Source organism: Esox lucius, chromosome 24 (genome assembly GCF_011004845.1).
Source record: "Esox lucius isolate fEsoLuc1 chromosome 24, fEsoLuc1.pri, whole genome shotgun sequence".
NCBI lineage: Eukaryota > Metazoa > Chordata > Actinopteri > Esociformes > Esocidae > Esox > Esox lucius.
Genome location: NC_047592.1, coordinates 16,189,880 through 16,214,205, shown reverse-complemented (window position 1 = coordinate 16,214,205; position 24,326 = coordinate 16,189,880). Strand labels below are relative to the sequence as shown.

Here is a 24,326-nt window from a genome sequence, read left to right as displayed (position 1 = left end):
AGTGTTATTTATGGTTTGATAACACAGAGAGGGGGGCTAACTGACTGTCCGGGGGATTCTGTATCTCCACACTGATGGGAGGCTGGTAGATCGATGTGTGGGGGGAAGTGCAAGCACAAAGGGGATGATAACATTTACTTTGAAATACTGGAATCCAGCACTGACTAATCCAGCCAGACTCCAGTGTACACTACCTCTCAAAAGTATTCACTTCCCCTTGGACTTTTCCACATTTTATTGTGTTACAACATTAAATGAAAACGGGATGTCTTTGCCGCTCAAATTGAAAATAAAATCTGCTGATTTTTCTAAACTAATAATTGATTGTATATGTATTCACCCCCTTTGTTATGAAACACCTGAATGAACTAATCAGAGAATCCAACAAGGGGCCTGTGGCAACTTTAAAGGAGCATACTACAGCAATAGCAGAGAGGCTTCACAAATTGGCTGTCATAGGACAGAGGCAAATAAAGAAATAAACTTGCATGTGGGAGACTTTGAGATCAAGTGGAAGAAGACTATGGTCTAAAATAGCTTTTTGGCGTCAACGCTAAGCTCTATGTATAGCACGAGCCAAATACCGCACATCATCCTGAGAACACCATCCCTAACGTGAAGCATGGTGGTGGCAGCATCATGCTATGGGGATGATTCTCAGTGGCAGGGACAGGGAGACTGGTCAGGACTGAGGGAAGGATGTACTGAGCAAAATACAGAGAGGTCCTTAAAAAAACTTGAGCACACAGGACCTCAGATTGGGGTGAAGAATAATCTTTCAGCATGACAACGATCCAAAGCACACAGCCAAGACAAATCTGGACAAGTCCCTTGAGTGGCCCAGTCAATGCCCAGCTCTCAATCCAATTGAGAATTTGTGCAAAGACTTGAAAATCGCTGTAGAGCAAAAGTCAGCATCCAACTAGATGGAGCTTGTGCAGTTTGGCAGAGAAGAATGGCCAAACATTGTTGTGTATAGATATGCAAAGCTAGTAGAGACCCATCCAAATTGACTCATGACTGTAACTGCAGCCAAAGATACCTATACCAAATATTGACTTAAGGAGGTGAACACATATTCAATCAATGATTTTCTTTTTTATATTTGGAATTAATATAGAACAATTTGTGGATTTTATTCACAACTTGTTCTATATTTTATTCACTTTGATTTAATCTTGTAACACAGAATATGTGTCAATGGGAGCTGAATGATTTTGAGAGCCAATTGACAATCAGTAGAAACAAGTCAACTTTTGGTTCCTAATATTCATGGCTTTTGTGTTAATTTATGCTTTAGCGTTCTCTATGACAGTGTGTTTATGACTTATACAGGGAAGGTATTAATAATGATGCTCACCACTTCTCACACTGCCTGAAACCTACTTCCACCCTCTCAACCGTCTTCCACTTCCAATTCGGTGGAGTGGCTGTCCTTAGCGTGGCACTCAACCACATAGGACATCCATTATAGTCCTCTGACACTGCCGCTCCAAAAAACCGAGGTAACCGATATTGCGTAACATTTTACAATTAATGAAGGTGTACCGTACGTAATACAGGTGTGGGCGTGAAACATTTTAAAGAGCTCACAAACTACAGGATACACAGTGCATTATATTGTGTTTAAAGAAAAAATTTGTTCTTTCAAAAAAGTCTTAGTATTAAACATATTGCTCTTGCCAACTGACATAAGCCTCTAAATTTAATATAAGTCTGTACTTCACATTGGTCATTTACTTCACAGGGGTCAAGGATATCAAGTGTGTGAACTGCGCATATCTGGAATCAGAGGCACCTGCAATTAACAGTTTGTAAAAAAGTAGTTTGTAATATCGTTAGTCGTCGTGTGCAGTGTTTCTACCAGAGAATTATCGAAGTATGGAAAGTCTAGGTATGCATTTAAGATACAAATAAAGACGCGATCACAGCAAGAAGAAAGGTAGCATTACCCCATGCGATGGTCATGTTTTTGCACGATTGCAAATGACAACCTTGAAAGGCCATGGACCTGGGATGGGTCCCAAGGATCCCACCACATCACACCAACTGCAGTATGTGACAGGAGAGGATGGTAAGAGTTGGCGAACTTTCTGTTTACTCACGTTCATGCTTTTATAATATAATCCGATACTCAATACCTTCCCTCAGTCGGACAGTCCTGTTTCGCCATATTTCTAGTTTGACCTGTAGTACGGCGTTGCCGTTAAAACGTGAGATGTACTGTATCTTGAGTAGAATTGCCGCGCAGTTGTACTAGCGTAACATAGAATGGTTGGTTGGTGGCGCCAGTGTTTAATCTTATAAGTCAGTCAGGACTGCCAGTGACTAGCGTGTGTTTATTGTACTGTTCAAGCGACACTACACTGCTCAAAATAATTAAGAGAACCCACAATCATCACAATATAACACCACGTCAATTAAACTTCAGTATCAATCCTGTCCAGTTAGGAAGCGTAAGTGATTGTGAATCAATGTCACTTGTTTTCGTGCAAATGAAAGTGACAACAAGTGCACTGGAGAGGCAACAGCAAGACAACCCCCAAAAAGAGAATGGTTTTGCAGGTAGTGGCCACAGACAATTGCTTTCTCCTTATTCTTCCTGGCTGATTCTTTTTGTTTTTCTACTGTCCTTGTCACTACTGGTAGCATGAGGCGGTACCTTTAGCCCATTCATGTTGCACAGGTAGTTCAGCTCTTCCAGGAACGCACATCCATACGTGTCATCACTAGAAGGTTTGCTGTGTCGACCAGTACAGTCTCAAGAGCATGGAGGAGATACAAGGAGACGGGCCGTTACACGAGGAGAGCTGGACAGGGCCGTAGAAGGGCAACAACCCAGCAGCAGGACCGGTAACTGCTCCTTTGTGCGAGGAGTAACAGGAGGAGCACTGCCAGAGCCCTACAAAATTACCTCCAGCAGGCTACTGATGTACATGTTTCTGACCAAACTGTCAGAAACCGACTCCATAAGGGTGGCATGAGGGCCCGACATCCTCTAGTGGGACCTGTGCTCACAGTCCAGCACTGTTCAGCTCGGCTGGCATTCGCCAGAGAACACCAGAATTGGCAGGTCTACCATTGATGCCCTGTTCTCTTCACAGATGAGACCAGGTTCACAATGAGCACATGTAACCGACATGAAAGAGTCTGGAGATGCCATGGTGAACGTTGTGCTGCCTGAAACATCAACCAGTTGGACCGGTTTGGCGGTGAGTCAGTGATGGTCTGGGGAGGCATATCATTGGAGGGTTGCACAGACCTCCACATGCTAGCCAATGGTACCCTGACTGCTGTTAGGTACCGGGATGAAATTCTCAGACCCATCGTCAGACCTTACGCTGGTGCAGTGGGCCCAGGGTTCCTCCTGGTGTGTGTAGGCAGTTCCTGGATGACAAAGGCATTGATGCCATTGACTGGCCCTGACGTTCCCCAGACCTGAATCCAATTGAGAACCTCTGGGACGTTATGTATCGGTGCATCCGACGACCATCAGGTAGCATCAAACACAGTCCAGCTCACCGATGCCCTGATCCAGGTCTGGGAGGAGATCCCCCAGGACACCATCTACAGTCTCATCAGGAGCATGCCCAGACATTGTTGGGAATATATACAGGCACGTGGGGTCCATACACACTACTGAGTCACATTATGAGTTGCCGTGAGGAAATTCACTGAAGTTGGAACAGTCTGTGTTTTCAGTTGTTTACTTTGAGTTTCGGTGTGTGTTTGAATCCAGCCATTAGTCGGGTGGTGGTTTTGGTTTACACTGAACATTGTTACATCATTTTGTCCTCTGCGAATTACACAATGTACAGTAAAGATTTTGATCTTTAATATATTTGGTTCATCGAGACCCAAAGTGTGATTTAAGTGGTCTCCTAATTTTTTTGAGCAGTGTACCATCTTGACAAATCACAGATGGTCTGACTTGTTTTTCGTAATATTTGATTTGATGTGTTCAACAGTCTTGTGTAGAACAAATAGAAAACACCCGAATAACATTGTGTTCTGTATGAAATAACCACATTGGCCAGATACACTCATCAAATGCTGGGTTGGACCACTTCTTCCTGCCTCCAGAATGGCTTAAATTCTTGAGGGCATAGACTCTACAAGGTGTCTGAATTGTTCCACAGGGATGTTTGTCCACGCTGATCGCCTTGAATTTGCTGCTGATTGGACAGTGATAAATTCATTCTGAGAACAGCCCTTTTCAGTGCTCAGTAGAATGAAATGTCAAACATGTGAGTGGGGTAATTCACATAACAAACTGGCCAAGTGGAAGTGACAATACATTTTTGTCAAAAGAAAAATCTGTTCTTATGAATATAATTTTTGGGAAAAGGGTGATTTTTGCATTCGATTGTTATTGCAGTACCTCCAGGAATGTTGCTCCCATCCAAACCATGTCAGAATAAATTGGGTTGTTAATGAGCTAGCCATGGACTGTGGTTGCTTTCCACTGTTTTTTTTCTGCAGTTTCCTGTATGATTTCATGTTTATTCAGTTACTGCTGAAGTTTCTAGTACCGTATGTTTGTATTGGGTGGTGTACATCTTTCCTTGTAGGGAGCAGCTGCTTTCTATTCGTGGCATGAGTAATAACAGTGTTTGTTGTTACTATATGCAGCTCATATCTCCTGATCTTAAAGCAAATAATCCTCTTACGTGGTGCTGACTGTGGAAGTTGGTTATGCTGATAAGTGTGCATTTTGGTTACATGCAGGTCGCTCAGAATTGTTGCTGTGTTCACAACAGCTGGGAACTAGAAAATAACTTTTACTTTAGGATTACTAGGAACTCAAATGAAAAAAACAAGCCACAACTGTTCACATTTTTATTTCAAACAAAATTATTTGATTCTGTTATCTTTTGCAGTTTTGCTATTAAAAATCAGATAATCGTGTGTGTGAAGAAAACCATATACCAATATCACGATCATTAAATATATATCCCAGGCTTTGCATAGGCCTATACTTTGTTAGCCTCAGAAAGACAACGTGGAATTCATTAACAAACGTCATGGAATGATGGGTTGAATTGGCAATTGACGGATCTGTAGTTGCAGTGCATTTTAAGTGCTAGGATAGTCATACAGTACCAGACAGACCTTTGGAAACATCTTCTCATTCTAAGGTATTTATTTAGTTGTAGACAGTTAAGACATCAAAACTATGAATTAACACGCGTGGATTCATGTAGCAACCAAAAGTCACCTTTACCTTACCACCACTGTTAGTGCTAACTGAAATGGCGATAGTTATATTTCTGTTTATTCCTAAGCACCTTAAAATAATGAAACCTTGATTAATTTTCTATGGAGCACCGAATGATATCACTCCGCTAACCGCAATATCAGCCCGAATACGTACTTCGATGGGAGACGTCACTGGGAATTCCAGGTGCAATAAGCTTTTTGGCCAGTAGAGTGTGCTGTTGTATGAGAACCTGGATTCTAATTCCCAATCATTTTACATGGCCACATAAAACACTACTATATGGACGTGGCCTATCTTTATATCCTACTGAAAGACAAAAAGTACAACTTAGAATAAGTACATGATGAAATAAGCAAAATTGTGTTTGTTGCTGTAACTGCCTCATACGCAACTGGGAATACTACGGTCTGTAAAAATGCTTAATGTTCAGATAGTCCGTACAGTATATAACTATATGTTTTTTCCTTTAACACTGACAACCCAGTGCATACTATTTTAGTAGCTTTTTCTATATTTACATGATACGGGTATTCATTTTCATAATGTTTGTGTTGCATCATGGGTAACGGCTATAGACGTTTTAAAAACTAAAATATCAGAACACCAAAAATCTATTAATTTCCTTTGTCTCAAGTAGCACTATTCTATTATGATCTTTCATGCACCATTGAAAAAGTCAGGTAGGAATTGTTGAGCACTGTCAATGAATTGGGTATGCACAGGATCCATTTCCCCATACAGAGGAAGCAGTGTTCATACTTACCTTGTTCAAGTAGTTCACAGCCTGTGGATTTTAAGTCCTCTACTCTCAGGCAAAGACAACTTCCAATACCTCTTTTAAAATGTCTGCCCTTGGAGCACGTCGGAATGCTGTGCGATTCTAGCTTCAAGGGAATTTAGAGATGGACAGACTTCAGTTCAGCCGACTTATTATCCCGAAGGAACTGGGCTTTACTGCACCGCAGCTGGACTATGTCTTCGCCATGCCAGGAAAGGTGGTTTTTGCTACTTTCACCTTATTTGAAATATGCATTGAACGCTTTCAACAGAGGAAAGCTAGCAACTCTGGCCTTAGCCGTGTGCACATAATACCACTTTCTGAAAGAGATTCAAGAACAGTTATTGTGGTTATGTACTCAGAGAAGGTCAACACTGAAGACATCCAGACTTCGCTCTCTTTTTACTGTACAGTCCAGTGTGGTATGGAACTTAGAGATGAGGACGGTATTAGAACCTGCGCTAGACATTTCTTTGTCCGCCTGAGGAGAATCACTCAGACACTGCAACACCATCTGTCAATCATCCAATTAGGACCTTTTAGAGGCCATGGCCAGCCCAAAGAATGTAGGAAGTGTGGTTCTCTAGGCCATCTAGCAGCTGAATGCTCTGCTACTTTCTGCAGGAATTGCAGGAGCTCAGAACACAATACAAAAGACTGTGAGCAACCAACAAAAATGCACCATGTGTGGACCTACAAACCACACCTTAAGAGCTTGTCCACATACATATGCCAACAGAGTAAGGCAGTATGACCCCTACAGGCCAGAGGAGGTACCGCAACAAAACCAACCCCCTCTCCCCCAGTCAGTGAGTAATCTAAAAGAACCTCCAAGTAATGACGACCAGCAATTGATGACAGTAGACAGACAGAAAGAACAAATTCCACTGAAGGTGTTAAAGATTGGAGCTTGGAGCCACTTGCCACTGTAGGTGATAAGGGGACCATGGGCATGACTTCTACCGCTAACCATCCGACTCAGCTGCCAATGTCAACAAGTGAAAATCTGCCAGCTAACAAGAAGTCAGGCGATGCAGAGTCAAGATCAACTGTAATCCCCCCCAGGAGCTTCTAGATGCATTGATGACAGACCCACTGGTAACATCATCAGAATTTCCCCCTGAGAGCTGATCAAACAAGTATCATCTCAAATGCTGAATATGGTAGGTGATAAAGATGAGAGTTAAAAGTAAAAAAAAGACATAAAAAAAAAGAAGCCAAAAACACGTGTCTTAGTAATGCCCACGACCTTATGTACCTCCCCCAACTTTCCCCATGTCTCCCCTTTCAGTTGTTACTATTAACACCAGAGGACAAAATGAACCCATTAAGTGTCAGTCAGTCTTTGATTTAGTGCATGGGGATAGTGATGTATTTCTTTTGCAGGAATGTGACATCCCCTACAGAGACAATTACAAGCTGTTTCAGGACATATGGACGTACGGGGGAATCTGTTTGGTCAGGTGACAACAAAAATAGAACATCAGAGGTAGCTATTCTCCTAAGAGGATGGTCTTTTCATGTTGAAAGAGTGCAAAGGATTCTGGATGGAGGACTTATGTGTTGATTTAGAAGGCAATGGTAAGAAACTACAAATCATTAATGTATATTGCCCTTCTGAGCTACAAGACCGCCTTTTGACATTGCAGTCCATGCATCCCTTGGTGCTGTGTGATAGAGAAGCGGTCCTGGGTGGTGTTTTTAATTGTATTGTTGATGAAGGGGACTGAATGTCTACAACCACAGTCAGATTGGATGCCAGTTCTTCTTATTCATGATGCCAAATGAATAGATCTTTCTAGATTTAAGTATCCTACTAATCCTGGTTATATTTGTACTAATGAAGCCTGTACCTTTTTCTGATCATTCAAAATGTACCTGTGTTTTAGAATTCCACAGATCAATTAGACCATCTCCTGGTCCTTGGAAATTGAATGTTAGTTTATTAGAGAATCTCAAATTGGTTTCAAAATATAAAGAAAAACTCAAGCAACGGGAGACCTTACAATTTTTGTTTAACCTTATGGGAGAATGGTGGGAGAATGTCAAGGTTAGAACTAAGATATGTTTCTATGTTGGCAGGGAAAAGGGCTACGGAAAAGAACCATACACTTCCAAAAAGACTTTAGGGCAAACTACAGAGGTTTTATCTTCTTGCCAATTCAGGATTTGATGTGATATTTTGATGAGGATATTGTAAGCCTTAAAAAGGAAATGATGAGGTTGTCATTTGATAAAAGTAGAGGGTTCAACATTTCAACATTTAGAAGAAAATGAAAAGTGCACACGCTGCTTTTTTAAGAAACTATCAAATTCAAAGCATGGGATTAAATCTGTATTAGATAAGAATGGTGAATACGTATGTGATGTTAATATCATTCCTAGCATTGTTCAGAATTTCTACTCAGAACTCTATCAAGAGAAGGTAATTCTGTTTTTGGAGAAAGACTATTGTGGAAATAACTAAGGCACGAATAATAATAATATGCAGAATAATAAGACCTCAGGCCCTGATGGTCTACCACAGGAGTTTTACTCTACCATTTGAGACCAACTCAAAGACCCTTTACTGGTCATGTACAAAGAAAGCCTTGTTAAGGGCCATCTCCCTTACTCTTTGGGGGAAAGTAGTATTTCCCTTTTGTATAAAGGTGAGTTTTTTTTAAGAACTGGAGACCCCTGACACTGCTTGGGGTTGAGGTGAAAATATTAGCAAAGGCCTTATTTTTCCGGGCCCAGTCCGTAGTGAGCAGGGGGGTTGGGGTTGACCAGACTTGTGGTATCCCTGGTCGCAGTATGAGTGATACTTTAGCTCTGATCAGGGATGTGCATCTTTTCTGCCAAGACTGCAGTCTTCCCTTGTGGCTGGACTTAGAAAAGGCTGTTGACAGTATTAACCACCAGTATTTGAAGGCATTACTGTCTAAACTCAGTTTTGGCCCAATGTTTAGGTCTTGGGTTAATCGTCTTTATGCGGGATGCAAAAGCAGGGTGATGGTGAACGGGAAAGCAGCATCCCCTTTCAATGTAAGCTCTGGGGTTCACCAAGGTTGTCCTCTTTCCCCTATTTTGTTTGTTTTGGCCATAGAATCCCTAGCATGTGCAGTAAAACAAAATGTAAGGATCAGAGGTCTACAAATCCCAGGCAGTTTTGGCAGAGAGGCAAAGTTATCCCTTTATTTGGATGACCTAAACCTTCTGCTTTTAGATGACAGGTCAATAAGGGAAACAATACTTATATGTGACAAGTTTTCTATAGTTTCAAGGACCAGGGTAAATAAGACACAAAAAGCGAAATTCTTTACCGTAGTTGGAAGGAACCAAAAAAGATAATGGTTTGATTGAAAGAAACGAGAGGATTAAAGTGCTTGGTGCCCAAATTAGGAAAGATATTTCTAATTGGGAATTGAGGTTACCTAAAATAAATGGAAACCTAATGCAATGGGCAGATAGAGATCTGACTCTGACAGGAAAAATCTTGGTAAAATCAGAGCTTCTTTCCCAGATGACTTTCCTGGCACCTTCCACATCCCTCATAGGCTTATGGCGCGTTTAAGAAGAACCATGTTTCAGTTTATTTTGGGTGGACAGCAGGAGAAACTAAAAAGGGAGATGATGTACAGGTCCCTGGATAATGGGGGAAAGGCAGCCCCTGAAATTGTATCTAAACTAAAGGCAGTGTTTTTAACACTAATCGTGAAGGTTTGCCTTAGTCAAGGAAATAATCATACTTGGACACATTTTGCCAGATTTTGGGTAGGCCGTAATGTTTTAACAGTTTGGGGGGAAAAAACGCCCTTGCAAGTCCCATATGCCGAGAGCTACCCTAAGATACAGTATCTCACAAAAGTGAGTACACCCCACAAATTTTTGTAAATATTTGAGTATATCTTTTCATGTGACAACACTGAAGAAATTACACTTGTAAATTTGCTGTCCCCTCAAAATAACACAACACACAGCCATTAATGTCTAAACCGCTGGCAACAAAAGTGAGTCCACCCCTAAGTGGATCATCCAGGTGCACTGACCTTAGCCAAGGCAAGAAAGGACTGCAGATCCCTGGCTATTGTTATAGGGTTCTCTGTGAACTCCAGGAGAATTTGTTGTAAAGAAATTGGAAAATGATGTTTTGTGAAAATCAATTTGGTGTCTGTCATTTTAACATAGAAACATAGTTGTATTCAGGATGTCTGAACTGTAGACTTTAATGGATAGTACATTCAGTACTAATTAAGCATTAGTGATACAAAAAAGGGTTGTGTTCCATGCTTGCCAGAGCCTTTGCTCTAATTTAACATTATCAGAAGTTTAACATATCAACTACATTTTGAATGAATCAGATTGATGTGCACATTATTCAAGTTAAGGGCAGTATTGGTTCTTACTATGGTGAACCCAAGCTTTTCATATAGTCCTATAAGTGAAAACGGAGGTAATAAGCAAGTGTGCATAACATAACATACTCTTAATGAATTGATCAAAATCTAGTTCTGTTCTGTCACTTAAAAGGGACCGTTATCATTTAAAAATCAACTCCTTTCGTGTTATAAAACATGTGCATATGTTCTTGATGGTGCCATCAAGCTAAAAAGCAGATGCTGCTGGTGCCGTGAACAGGAATGGAACATGGACCGTGCACACTGCGCTCTTGGTGACGAACGATTCATGGCTTAGCCCGAGGGTGAAATTACCGAGTTTCTAAGAGGGAGACCCCAACAAAATGAGGCTAAACCTCACGCTCGTACCCCTCTGGGAGATTCTCCCTGTGTCGTGCCCGGGGGGGGACTGTTTTTAGAGATTGTATGTTGGGGGACAGGCTGGTTGTTGTCCCACCTGCACTTTTTATTGAACTATGTCAAAGACGTTTCTTTTCAGATGATCCCTAGACATTATCCTGCAAATCTCTACATGAATAAGTTAAACATCTTATAATCGTACCTTCTGTGACGAACGCACAGAGATGGCGGTCCATCTGTTTTGGCGTTGTGCTCATGTGGATGCTTTTTGGCCAGTTTGAATTTGATTAATAATTGATATTATTTAAAAATGATTTCATTTCATTACTAATTACTCTACCAACGAATAAAATCTTAAGATCATAAATATTTGATCCTTAGTATAAGGTTTCACAAACACTGATTAAGTCTGGTGTAGGACAAAAAAAAACAGCTCATTGGAGTTTTTTATTGAACTAGATTTTTAAACCCTTATAAAACCCATTACAGAAGGCCAAACGTCACCCTAATCATCTGCTGAACTATTTCAAACTTTTGGATGGGGAATGTTTTGGTGGGAGTTTTAGGGTTTACTGTGTGGCAACTTGTGAATTGTCAGTATGTTACTCGCTTATTAGTATGTTGATATGGTGTAATTAATTAGATCTCTTATCTGGTTACTAAAGTAAGGCCTGTATGTTAGGATTTTGTAAGCAAACTCTCCTTCAGTCAGTTACAGATTCAGATTATATTTAATTATACAGGTGCTGGTCATAAAATTTGAATATCATAAAAAAGTGGATTTATTTCAGTAATTCCATTCAAAAAGTCAAACTTGTATATTATATTCTTTCATTACACACAGACTGATATATTCCAAATTTGTATTTCTTTTAATGGTGATGATTATAACTGACAACTAATGAAAATCCCAAATTCAGTATCTCAGAAAATTTTAATTTTACTTAAGACCAATACAAAAAAAGTATTTTTTGAAATGTTGGCCATCTGAAAAGAATGAACATGAAAAGTATGAGCATGTACAGCACTCAATACTTAGTTGGGGCTCCTTTTGTCTGAATTACTGCAGCAATGCGGCGTGGCATGGAGTCGATCAGTCTGTGGCACTGCTCAGGTGTTATGAGAGCCCAGGTTGCTCTGATGGTGGCCTTCAGCTCTTCTGCATTGTTGGGTCTGGCGTATCGCATCTTCCTCTACACAATGCCCCATAGATTTTCTATAGGGTTTACGGTCAGGCAAGTTTGCTGGCCAATTAAGAACAGGGATACCGTTGTCCTTAAACCAGGTACTGGTAGCTTTGGCACTGTGTGCAGGTGCCAAGTCCAGTTGGAAAATGAAATCTGCATCTCCATAAAGTTGGTCAGCAGCAGGAAGCATGAATTGCTCTAAATCTTCCTGGTAGACGGCTGCGTTGACCTTGGACCTCAGAAAACACAGTGGACCAATACCAGCAGATGACATGGCACCCCAAACCATCACTGACTGTGGAAACTTTACACTGGACTTCAAGCAATGTGGATACTGTGCCTGTCCTCTCTTCCTCCAGACTCTAAGACCTTGAGAACAATACTCAGCAGCAGTCCAGTCCTTTTTGTCTTTAGCCCAGGCGAGACACTTCTGACGCTGTGTCTTGTTCAAGAGTGGCTTGACACAAGGAATGCGACAGCTGAAACCCATGTCTTGCGTACGTCTGTGAGTGGTGGTTCTTGAATCACTGACTCCAGCTGCAGTCCACTCTTTGTGAATCTCCCCACATTTTTGAATGGGTTTTGTTTCACAATCCTCTCCAGGGTGCGGTTATCCCTATTGCTTGTACACTTTTTTCTACCACATCTTTTCCTTCCCTTCGCCTCTCTATTAATGTGCTTGGACACAGAGCTCTGTAAACAGTCAGCCTCTTTAGCTATGACCTTTTGTGTCTTGCCCTCCTTGTGCAAGGTGTCAATGGTCGTCTTTTGGACAGCTGTTAAGTCAGCAGTCTTCCCCATGCTTGTGTTGCCTACAGAACTAGACTGAGAGACCATTTAAAGGCCTTTGCAGGTGTTTTGGGTTAATTAGCTGATTAGAGTGTGGCACCAGGTGTCTTCAATATTGAACTTTTTCACAATATTCTAATTTTCTGAGATACTGAATTTGGGGTTTTCATTAGTTGTCAGTTATAATAATCAAAATTGAAATTAATTAACACTTGAAATATATCGGTCTGTGTAGAATGAATGTATACATTATACAAGTTTCACTTTTTAATGGAATTACTGAAATAAATCAACTTTTTGATGATATTCTAATTTTATGACCAGCACCTGTATATCATTTCAGAGGAACGCGTGAGTTGGACAACACTTCTTGATTTTGCACATGATGTTTTTTTCACCTACTAGTTGTAATTTAGTAATACAATAACATCTCCAATCTGGAGGCAGTAGTATTTAAACATGTTATTGATATATTGATCAGGTTTGCATGCGTGCATACCTAAAACGAACTCAAATTCTTTTAATAAAAATGAAAACACTCCAATTGATTTCAAGTAGGTTATATTTGAAAAAAATACTAGAATGCGTATAAGAAACAGTAGTATTCGTGGCAACAGTAGTTAGTATGTTTATTCTTTAACTCATTGTAGTTAATTAACTGGACAAAACAATAGTAAACAAAGATATAGGTCCTGTACAGTGGATAAATGCTTAAATATATTGTGTTGAATCCAATGTTAACTTAATGAACACAAAACAGTGACAGTCTTCACGTTTAACCGTTTAACACAATGTCCAGTGTTTCACTGAGGAAACGAAACATAGCTTTCAGTGTGGTTGAGATGTATGCTGTTGACTTGTACTCCGTCCTGCCCAGTGCCTCTAAGACACTGCTGTTCATTTTAGTATTACTATCAATCTGTTACAAAAGTTGAAAGTCGACTTTTACCTTAAATTGGCCTGGTGTGACGGGGGTTTGAAGTCAGGCAGGACGTATGTTTTCCTCCCAAAGGAGTGGGTTACACTGTTCATTAACCTGTGGTACTGTAGGCTCCACAGATGTGACCTGTGACGTTTGTCCTCCTCCCTTTTCTAACGCCATTCTACCCTTCTTACATTCTGTCCTCCCTCCTTTAGGCTCTGTTCCCTCCCTCGCCTTACACCCAGACCTTTCCCTTCCTGGCTCCCTCCCCTCCAGCCCCGCTGGCCCCTCCGCAGCAGCCTCCGGCCAGGCCCCGGTGCTGTGTGGCGGGCAGGTTCTTGTAGACGGCCCTGGAGTACGGTATGAAGCAGAGGCCCAGCTGGAGGTGGCGGGCCAGACGACAGTAAGCGGCCAGAGCCAGGACCAGGAGGGGCGTGACCAGGAGGAAACCCACCACCAGGAGGGCCACGCAGCCTCCGTCGCTCAGCAGGTCCGAACAGTAGCGGGAGGTCCCGTGAGGACGCACCTGGAGGCGGGAGTGGAAGTTTTGTTACGTGTTGTTTTCTGTGGTTTTGTTTTTCCCTTGAATGTTTAGCGGACAAAGAAGAATAGCCGCCCGCTCTTTTATCCAAGATTATGAATGTTGTTACAACTGTATGTTGACACTGGTAATGTTACGTAAATGCAACCGTCAAAGTGTTCTTTAACAAGCTGTGGTTTTCCACAGTCGGGAGGTTTGGTTTGCTGTTGGTGTGTTCTGAGAACAGAAGGATGGAAGACCAGATGGGATGAGAGAACGAGATGCAGGAAGACAATGATGTGCCACTGGTGGAACGTGTGTCTTAGGTGAGGACAGACACAGAGCAGATTGCAGTCTGACACACACACACACACACACACACACACAGATTCAGCAACATTCACAAGCCCTATGTGTTTGGTTTTCACACACTCCTACTCTCCACCACTGGGCCTTTCCATAGCACAACTGTGTGTAACAGACTGTTATACCTCGGCTGTGGAACGTCAGTGTAATACCCACGGAAGTTCATATTCAATGATGTTGTGGTATGTAGTTAGGGTGTGGGAGAAGGGGTGGAGGAGAATCTGTGAGGAACGGGCAGGGAACATTGAGGGCCGGGTGCTTATCACCGTGTGCTACGAACAGAGGGGGGGGGATGGAGGAGGTGCCAAGAGGGGTGCTGGAGGTTGAGGGGTAGAGGGAGGGACAAGAATGTCTGTTTGTTTTTACTCGGAGGCCTCATCAAGGATTTTTATGTCATATAGCCAAAATAACATGTTGTTTATGTTCATCGAGTTGTGTGTCTAGGTCTTAAATTTCCAAGTTAAAAGTGAATGGAACTGGTTACTGAACGTCCGCTCTTTTCAGAATTGATAAGGGATTTTCAGAGTTGGTGGTATTCACCATTTTGTGACAGGCAGCTTTTGAGCTAGCTTTAACATTCCTTCCTCCGTTCCTTTCTCCAACCCCCCCCCCTCTCTCTTTCTGTCTCTCGATCTTTCTCTCTCTCTCTCCTCCTTAATCTCTTCTTAATCTGGTGTCACATGATTTCTAATTGGTCAGAGTGGAGTCTAATCTGTAACGTCTCTGAATATACACCCCTGATCATTAGTAAGCTATTCAGACCAGTATGTCTTATTCCCATTCCAACTCTCACCATGAGGACCTGTAGCACTGGCAGGCTGGTACCCAAAACTAGTTGGACTTTACTGGGGTCAGATGTGTGTTTGCATGTTTCAGATGTGTGTTTGCATGTGTCCGAGTTCTTCAGGGTGCATTGTGTTTGTGTGAGTGTGAGTCTTCTCTGTGAACCTGTGTGTGTGTTTGAGAAAATAGACCAGTCTTAGATTTATAGGAGCTGGCTGAGACACAGATGTGGGGCCAGCTAGGCTGGCTAATCCCCACCTGTCTGTCTTCTCTAAAGGTTTCACCACTGACTCAACACTGTCTCCTGATCTGTCCAGTCTGAAAAACCAGGCTGCGGCATTTGGTGAGCCACATGTGACCAGAATTCCAGGGCCCCTACATGGCCAAAAGATGTGCCATTTTGGGTAAGAATTCCCTGATCTTAAACATTCGAGGAACCCTCAGCATAATCTGCTTATGAAACCCATTACAGGAGGCCAAACGTCACCCTGATCATCTGCTAAACTATTTCAAACTTTTGGGTGGGGAATGTTTTGGTGGGAGTTTTAGGGTTTACTGTGTGGCAATTCGTGAATTGTCAGTATGTTACTCCCTTAATAGTATGTTGATATGGTGTAATTAATTAGATCTCTTATCTGGTTACTAAAGGAAGGCCTGTGTGTTAGGATTTTGTAAGCAAACGCTCCTTCAGTCAGATACATTATATTTTATTATATATCATGTCAGAGGAATGCGTGAGTTGACCTCTCCACCATATTCCCACTACACTTGAAAAGGAGAGGTGACGAATTCATAACTCCCCCGAAGCCATTTAAATCTGTGCAGCTCCACACGTGCACACGCGCGCCCTGTAGACCTGGCCCTTCCCATCTCACCGTAGAGTGACAGAGGAACCCGAAGACCACCATGACGATGGCGGGCGTCAGGATGAGTCCGAACACCAGTCCGGCTAGGCAGGCGTTGATCCCAGCAATCACCAGGTTCTGGGCCGTCACCAGCACCGAGCACGCCCAGCAGTCCAGAGAGCCCCGGAGCTCCAGGGGGGCGTCGCTGACGGTTCCCCCGCTCTCGGCTGCGGAGTACGGGGGCGGCACCACCACGCCGGAGGGAGATCCCGCAGGGGCAGTGGAGGCCATGGAGTTGGAATGCTGGAGGTGGTGGTGATGGTGGTGGTGGTGGGGAGACAGCTCCTCAGACAGGTCCAGGGCCTGGTGGTGCGCCCCCTTCTCCAGGGTGCCGATCATACTCATGATGATCTGGTGTGGGGGAGGGAGAGGTGGAGGTCAGCCACGTTGGATGGATTATAAACAGTACAGGACAACACAGCTGCACGGAACGTCTGGAACGGATCTTGTTTCTTGGCTGAACCCGTTTGAACGTCTATAACGGTTCTTGTTCAAACGGGTTCAGCCAAGAAACAAGATCCGTTATAGACTTTCAAACGGGTTCAGCCAAGAAACAAGATCCGTTATAGACTTTCAAACGGGTTCAGCCAAGAAACAAGATCCGTTATAGACTTTCAAACGGGTTCAGCCAAGAAACAAGATCCGTTATAGACTTTCAAACTGGTTCAGCCAAGAAACAAGATCCGTTCCAGATGTTCAAACTGGTTCAGCCAAGAAGCATGATCCGTTATAGGTGTTCAAACTGGTTCAGCCAAGAAACCTATATAATGGATCTTTGTTTCTTGGCTGAACAAGTTTGAACATCTATAACAGGGTCCTTGTTCTTCAACAGCACTCTGGATGTATATAATTTAAACTAATTTAAACTATAAAGTATTTTCATTTAAATGTAATTTTTTGTCTCTTTCTCAAAGTCGTCTCTGACACGGTTCCCTGGTCCCCATCAAAATCATAGCTCAGAGTTTATTCTTCAAAGGTAGAATGGCCAAGAGTTCAGAGTGAGGTTAGAGTAGTCTGGTAGAGGAACAGGAAGGCTGGGTGCCCAACGTAATTTGTAAACTCTCATATCATCTATCAGAGCAGGATGGTTATCTGAAAGCAGATTGGCCCAGAGGGAAGGAACCTAATTGCCAGAAGTGGGTGAACGGAGGATGATGATGGATAAGGTGAAGGGCAAGAGTACAAACTCAAAGACTGTTTACACGTGTGTGTGTGTGTGCTTTTTATATCCTCGTGGGGACAAAATGTACCCATAAGTATAGTAAAACCTGAAAAACATGCCTCGTGGGGACATTTTTGAGGGCCCCATGAGGCAAAACTAAATTTCAGGCTCAGGGTTTAGGGTCAAACTTACAATACATTTTAGAGTTAGAATTGGAGGTTCTTTAAGGTCCAGGCGTTGTTTAAGTTTTGGGTTAAGGCTAGGCATTAGATCTAGATAAATGTAGGCATAAATGTTACTTTATTGAGGTTAGGTTTAGGTTAGGGTAAGGGATAAGATTAGGGCAAGGGAACATGCAATTTAGTTTTTCAGGTCCCCGTGAGGATTTAAAAACAAACGTGTGTGTGTGTGTGTGTGTGTGTGTGAGAGAGAAAGTGTGCGCGTGTGCGAGTGTACTCATGCTTGGTCTGATTGTGGAGTTCATGTCTAAAAAAATTCTCTAGTCTAGAAGAATGATGTGATTAACTAACCCTTTACTCTGTTTTTAGACTTGTCCAGTATGCTAAACACACCCCAGGAACTCAATATAGTACACCAAGACCAATAGTAGACAGGGACACCAATGTAGTAGTAGACTGAGACAAGTGTCAAGTCAATGTAGTAGTAGACTGAGACAAATGTCAAGTCAATGTAGTAGTAGACTGAGACAAATGTCAAGTCAATGTAGTAGTAGACTGAGACAAATGTCAAGTCAATGTAGTAGTAGACTGAGACAAATGTCAAGTCAATGTAGTAGTAGACTGAGACAAATGTCAAGTCAATGTAGTAGTAGACTGAGACAAATGTCAAGTCAATGTAGTAGTAGACTGAGACAAGTGTCAAGTCAATGTAGTAGTAGACTGAGACAAGTGTCAAGTCAATGTAGTAGTAGACTGAGACAAATGTCAAGTCAATGTAGTAGTAGACTGAGACAAGTGTCAAGTCAATGTAGTAGTAGACTGAGACAAATGTCAAGTCAATGTAGTAGTAGACTGAGACACTTTTTAAATGACTTTTGCAAATGACCCGAACAGGTTTCTGTGAATCTGCTTCATTCCCACTCTTAACTGACATTGTGTTATCTGCGACAGGATAGCGTCCCCTCCCCCGTGCTAACTAAGCATTGACCTGACCAGCCTGAACAATGGACTGAGGTCAGCTGCCTGCCTTGCGTCCAGGAATACCCCTGACCTGGACAGCACTCAGCACCACTCTGCCCCAATGTGATAAATCTGTCTGGAGACATCCAAGTAGTCATGTTATAGCACAACACTGTTAGTTCAGATGCTGTGTTAACCTGATGTACTGTGCAATATTCCACAAATAATACAAATAATATCAAAAGAAAGAAAATAATATGATTTGGTGGTGTTCAAGCACTCTCTGGACAACTGAAGCAGTATTTCTTTGCGCCAATTTGCTAGTCTCAGTTCTTATGTACTGCGTGTGGCTTAACCGCCCTTCCACAGGTGCAGTTTTATGTCTGGACACTTGTCTTTTTAGTTCCACCCCTTTTAACGTTCTCCCAACAAACGAACATCTCCAGGCTCCCCCATTTGACCTTTAACCCTGAGTCTGACTATGCTGCGGAAAACATCTGCCTGGACGGGTGTTTACACTCCACGTCAGTCAACTATTGTTTGTCAAGTGTTGTTCAGGTAAGGCCATGAGGGCAGGAAGAGTCGGACATTGTGCCACGATCTGAAATAGACCTCCACTTGGCCGCTCCACTTGGTTTATGTCCGTTGGGAGTGTTATTATTTCTGAAACGATTCATCATTGTTCCTCGATCCCGGCAACCTAAATCAATCTTTTTGCACGCTCTATAGGCATGTCTGAATAATTTTCTTTCATGTTACTTTACAGTTGCTAATACCACTGAACTACATTCAACCAGAGCCTTATAGGTTTTAAGAAAATATTCTTAAAACCTATTATCTAATCTAGGACATTCTGAAGGAGCACTATTGTTCCAAGTTTTTATTGTCTTTTGACTGGCAGCTGTACACATTGACCCCCCCACCCCCCCTCTCTAACTTGAATATCCACGCATTTAATTGTGTGCGGACGATTTAAAAAATGCTGCAGATCTTTGTGAACGTTTTAAACTCCCTCCCCGTAACTGCATGCTTTCACTCACATTGACGCGGGGCCTGGCAGAGCCTCTTTCTGTTCCCAGCCGGTTCTCTTCCCCGGGTTCTCTTCCCTTCTCGCTGTGGCAGTGGTAGTCTCCTTCAGCTAACCGCTTATCCAAGCTGATGGCCAACTTTCATAGGCTTTTTGCAGGTTTTCTCTTGTCCTTCCCCTCAGACCTGCCTGTCTGGGTCCTCACTTGTAAGCTGGCCTGTATTGGCTGAGATCTGTCCCCGGTGTTAGTTGAGTGTAGTGATGGTGTTATGTAGATCTGGTGGTAATCTCCTGCCGTGTTCTCTGCAGCCTCGCTCGTCCGTCGGGGTCACTTGGAGTGTCGGCTCCCTCCGCCCAGTCGTGACTGGAGTCAGTCCTCCGTATCTGAAAGGAACGCTGTCGTCTCTGACAGCCGTTTAGGCCTCCGCTCTTTAGAAATATCCCAGACCTCTCTGCGTCCCTCCTCTCTCTCACTCCGTTTGATACACGAGCCCTACTTGAGGAGTTAGGGGGATGTCTTTCTCTCCCTCCCTCCCTCTCTCCCTTCTACCTCCCGCTTCCCGCCCCTTCCTTTACTCAAACATCCCGTGTTCCCCCACGCCCCCCTCTCCCACTCATACGCGGTGCCACCGTTTTCTCTCCTGGAGGTTTTGGGTAATGAGGCGGGTTGGGGTGTTTTTGGGGTTGGAGCGAAACGGCTTTTCTGATCACCTGAGAGATGATGGAGGCTTGGGGAGTGACAGAGTGAAGGAGAGAGACAAAGTGATTGTTTAAATAGCTGCTGTGTTCTAATCAGCGTTCAGGGGCGGAGCCAAGGCATTGCAATACCGTTAACAGATGCCACCATATCACAGCCCCTCCTTTTGTTTGGTTAGGCTAACTGTACAGATGGGCGTTATATTGTGGAAGAACACCACTTATACAACAGTGTCCGTAACCATTCTAGCACCAATGCTAACCCTTCTAGCTCTGACCCTGGCCCACTGGTCAGCCGCTGTTTTAGATACTGATGAGAGAGCAGCATTGCAGTTGGAGGGGATGGGTGGGTCCACGTTGCCCCACTCTGATAGCGATTTAGGGCTGGGCCCCGGATTCCTGCTAAGACCCTAGATAGAGCGAGAACCAGAGAAACAGAGGATGAAAGCGGCACGGAGGATGAAGGAGATGACAGAGATATGCTTGACAGAGATGGGAAAGATGTTACAAAGTTTGGAGAGAGAGACGTCACTGCAGGGTTTTCTGATTCAGGATGAAAAAGAAAGTCAGGAAGCGGAGGTCTGAGGGATCAAGTGGAAGCATTGGTGGAAGAGGGTGGGGGGAGCTGATAATGGAGTCAGTCCAGATCACAAAGTCACTACTCTTGTCTGATCAGATTCTGTCCCTATTTTCTGTCTTCACTCTTGTCTCCTTTGAGCTGGTCAGTATTTTTTTTGCATTTGCCCTCCACTGGGCTTTACCCCAGATCTCTCCAGAAATATGGCTTTTTATTTCTATCTGAGCAGACTGGCAAGTTCCTCATCTTCACTGTAGACGCAGCTTTTTTGTTATTGCGTTATTTTATCTTCACCAAGTCTACTGCAGCCTACATGCTGACAAGAGCCCGACTTGAAGATGAGTCAGCGTCGTAGACAGGATGGAAGAGAAGGATGTGGTTTACAAAATGCAATCAGATGGCTTGTTGATGAAGAGGGAGAGAAGAAATAAGCAAAGGAGAAAATAGCTTCTGAAACCCAACTGTGGTTGAATTGGTGGCTAGGAGTCTGACCCAATGTGGCATCACACAACCCTGATAGCTCACAAGGTAACCAAGTATTTGCCGTGTTTACAGGGCTTGGAGGACGTAGGCGCACCCGCAGAAAAATTTGCTTTTCTGTTGTTACATAAAGAAATATCATCTAATATTCAACATTGTTGACAAATAAGTCATTTAATTACTTTAGTCCTTTAATAACAAATGGCAATGAAAAACAACATTTGTACAAACCCTTCTCGAAAACTTCTCGAAAACCCTTCTTCGAAAACAACATTTGTACAAACCCTTCTCGCATGTACAAACAAATGTACAGTAGATATAAAAAGTCTACACACCCCTGATAAAATGCCAGGTTTTAGTCATGTAAAAGAATGAGACAAAAATAAATCATGCCTGGTGTTTGGAACTGTTCATAATTCCCTCCACTCTGACTAAGGCCCCGGTTCCAGCTGAAAAAAAACAGTCCCAAAGCATGATGCTGCCACCACCATGCTTCACTGTGGGTATGGTGTTCTTTGGGTGATGTTCAATGTTGTTTTTGCGCCAAACATACCTTTTGGAATTATGGCCAGAAAGTTCAACCTTGGTTTCATCAGACCATAACACATTTTCCCACGTGCTTTTGGGGGACTTGAAGTTTGTTTTTGCATACTTCAGCTGGGCTTGGATGTTTTTCTTTGTAAGAAAAGGTTCCGTCTTGCAACCCTACCCCATAGTCCATTCATATGAAGAATACGGGAGATTGTTGTCACATGTAGCACACAGCCAGTACTTGCCAGAAATTCCTGCAGTTCCTTGCTGTAGGCCTCTTGGTAGCCTCCCTGACCAGTTTTCTTCTCGTCTTTTCAATAATATTGGAGGGATGTCCAGTTCTTGTTAATGTCTCTGTTGTGCCATATTTTCTCCACTTGATGATGACTGCCTTCACTGTGCTCCATGGTATATCTAACGCTTTGGAAATTATTTTGTACCCTTTTCCTGACTGATATCTTTCAACAATGAGATCCCTCTGATGCTTTGGAAGCTCTCTGCGGACCATGGATTTTGCTCTGAGATGCAACTAAGAAAATATCAGGAAAATCCTACTACAACAACTGAACTTTAATCTGTGATTCATCAGAGTAACTTTAAATGATGGCTGGTATGTAAGGACTTCTTTTTAGTTTGAATGTGATTGGTTAATTCTGAACACAGCCACATCCCCAGTTATAAGAGGGTGTGCACACTTATGCAACCAGGTTATTGTGAGTTTTATCCCCCTCAAAGGTTTCAGTTTGTTTTTCAATTGAATTGTCCACGTTATGGGTCCCATTAAGGGTGGAAAAAGTTCTGACATAATTTATCTTTGTCTCATTCTTTTACATCTCAAGAACCTGGAATTTTAACAGGGGTGTGTAGACTTTTTATATCCACTGTAGTTTTGTTGTTTGGAAAAAGTAAATACACCCCTACTTATTGGGGGTGTCCCCATCAAATGTCTGAATGTCAAAATGTTTCGAAATGTTCTATGCCATTGCCTCTGGGACACAGTGCAAGCATGTGTTTGAACCTCCTAAAGAAGGTCCCAATCTAGGAAAAAAAGTGTGTAAAGAATGCCCAACTCTAAACCTGTAGTATTGTCTTTACCATACATTCCCTCAGATCATTAATTGCCTTGACTCAGGAAGCGGTTAAGACATTTGAAGTCGATCACTCAACTTTCCAAAAGATAATCTGCAAAATTCAATCTATCATGGATAAGTGGTCTCACCAAGTTCAACCCACAAGGTCACTTAAAGGTTCAAAGAAATTAAAAATAAGAAACCGGGTAACATCCATGGCTCTTGAGGCATATCATGCCCCAAACAATTTCGAAACATGCGGGTCAGCTGCCAGAAAGAGACTGAACAAATGTGTCCAGGTGGTCAGGATGGGGGAAGCTGTTCTCCAAAAATAATTTGCAGAATGGAGGTTCAGATAACCCTTGGGTGATGATCATTGAAATCTGGAACAATGTACTCTGAAACGTCAAGTCAAATGTGTATTTGGCTGCAATGCCAGATGTTTGGGGAAAACAAGCCTTTGCACAGAACCTCATACCAACCATTAAGCATGGTCGCGAGAGATCATTCAGTCACGTTGTATCAGAGATTTCTTGAAGACAATGTGAGGCCATTACAAAAAAAATAAATGGAACTGAACCAAAAATGTATTTAGCGACAGGACAGTTATCCAAAACACTCACCAATCCACAACAGAATGGTTTAACAATAAACTGTTAGTCACTCTGGGTAAGAGAATCTGTTGAATGAAAATAAAGTTATGTAATTGAAGGGCTTGAAGCAGGCTGTACTTTATAGAAAACCCTCAAACTCAACGTTTGTGCAGTTCTGTAACAAGAGTGGACAAGAATTCCTCCCAGTGGATGTAAGAATAATAGACAAGATGTCACAAGAAACGCCTACATGCGTTTCTGCCAAAGGGGCAACACCAGCCATTAAAGTGAGTGATTAAAATGAGTGATGTGCATGGAAATTGCAGTAGTGTTTTTTGTTAAAAAAAAATGATTGCAAAATATTAATTTTAGTGTTATTTATCTAATTGGGCGAGTTTTATCAAACGTTGAGAAAATCAATTGTTCTTACACTAAAACCACCCATTTTCGTTTGGTGCGTCTGACAAACCACCTAGTTCAGCAACCATTGAAGCGTTATGGTAGACGAAATATATGGAACCATTGGGCTATCAATCAGTCCTCCTGTCTGACGTGTTGACATTATACACCTTAAAGAAAGGAAGTCAAGTGAGTGACGTATCCACAATCTGTATTTTATTGATATAATCTGGGACATTATAAATTCATTATAGCTATCTTCATAGTCAAAGAATTGGCTATATTAACCCCCGGTACAACAAGGAGCAACAATAGCTTCAAAGATTTTCCCATCATTAGTCCCAACAATATGATGTTCACACCAGACCCCAGAGCCAGCTGATCATCACCACATGCCCTGTGTCTGTCCTATCAGGCCCTGTGGATGCCGGATGTGACTTCC

At 42.5% G+C, this 24,326-nt stretch overlaps 1 protein-coding gene and 1 long non-coding RNA gene across 2 annotated transcripts; one reads left to right on the top strand and one right to left on the bottom strand.

Annotated features, from left to right (window-relative positions):
- Positions 1 to 13,258: 13,258 nt before the first annotated feature.
- Positions 13,259 to 20,063, bottom strand: tmem88b (transmembrane protein 88 b). Its single transcript, XM_010900694.5, has 3 exons — positions 19,552 to 20,063; positions 16,181 to 16,561; positions 13,259 to 14,162 (listed from the first exon to the last, which is right to left on the bottom strand). Exons 2-3 carry the CDS (start codon positions 16,553 to 16,555, stop codon positions 13,872 to 13,874), a joined length of 666 nt encoding a protein of 221 aa, XP_010898996.1. The 5' UTR covers positions 16,556 to 16,561; positions 19,552 to 20,063; the 3' UTR covers positions 13,259 to 13,871.
- Positions 14,169 to 19,222, top strand: LOC109615000. The gene is made up of 3 exons (XR_002196026.3): positions 14,169 to 15,709; positions 17,289 to 17,376; positions 18,503 to 19,222. It is a non-coding gene; the product is annotated as an uncharacterized LOC109615000 (long non-coding RNA).
- Positions 20,064 to 24,326: the final 4,263 nt, after the last annotated feature.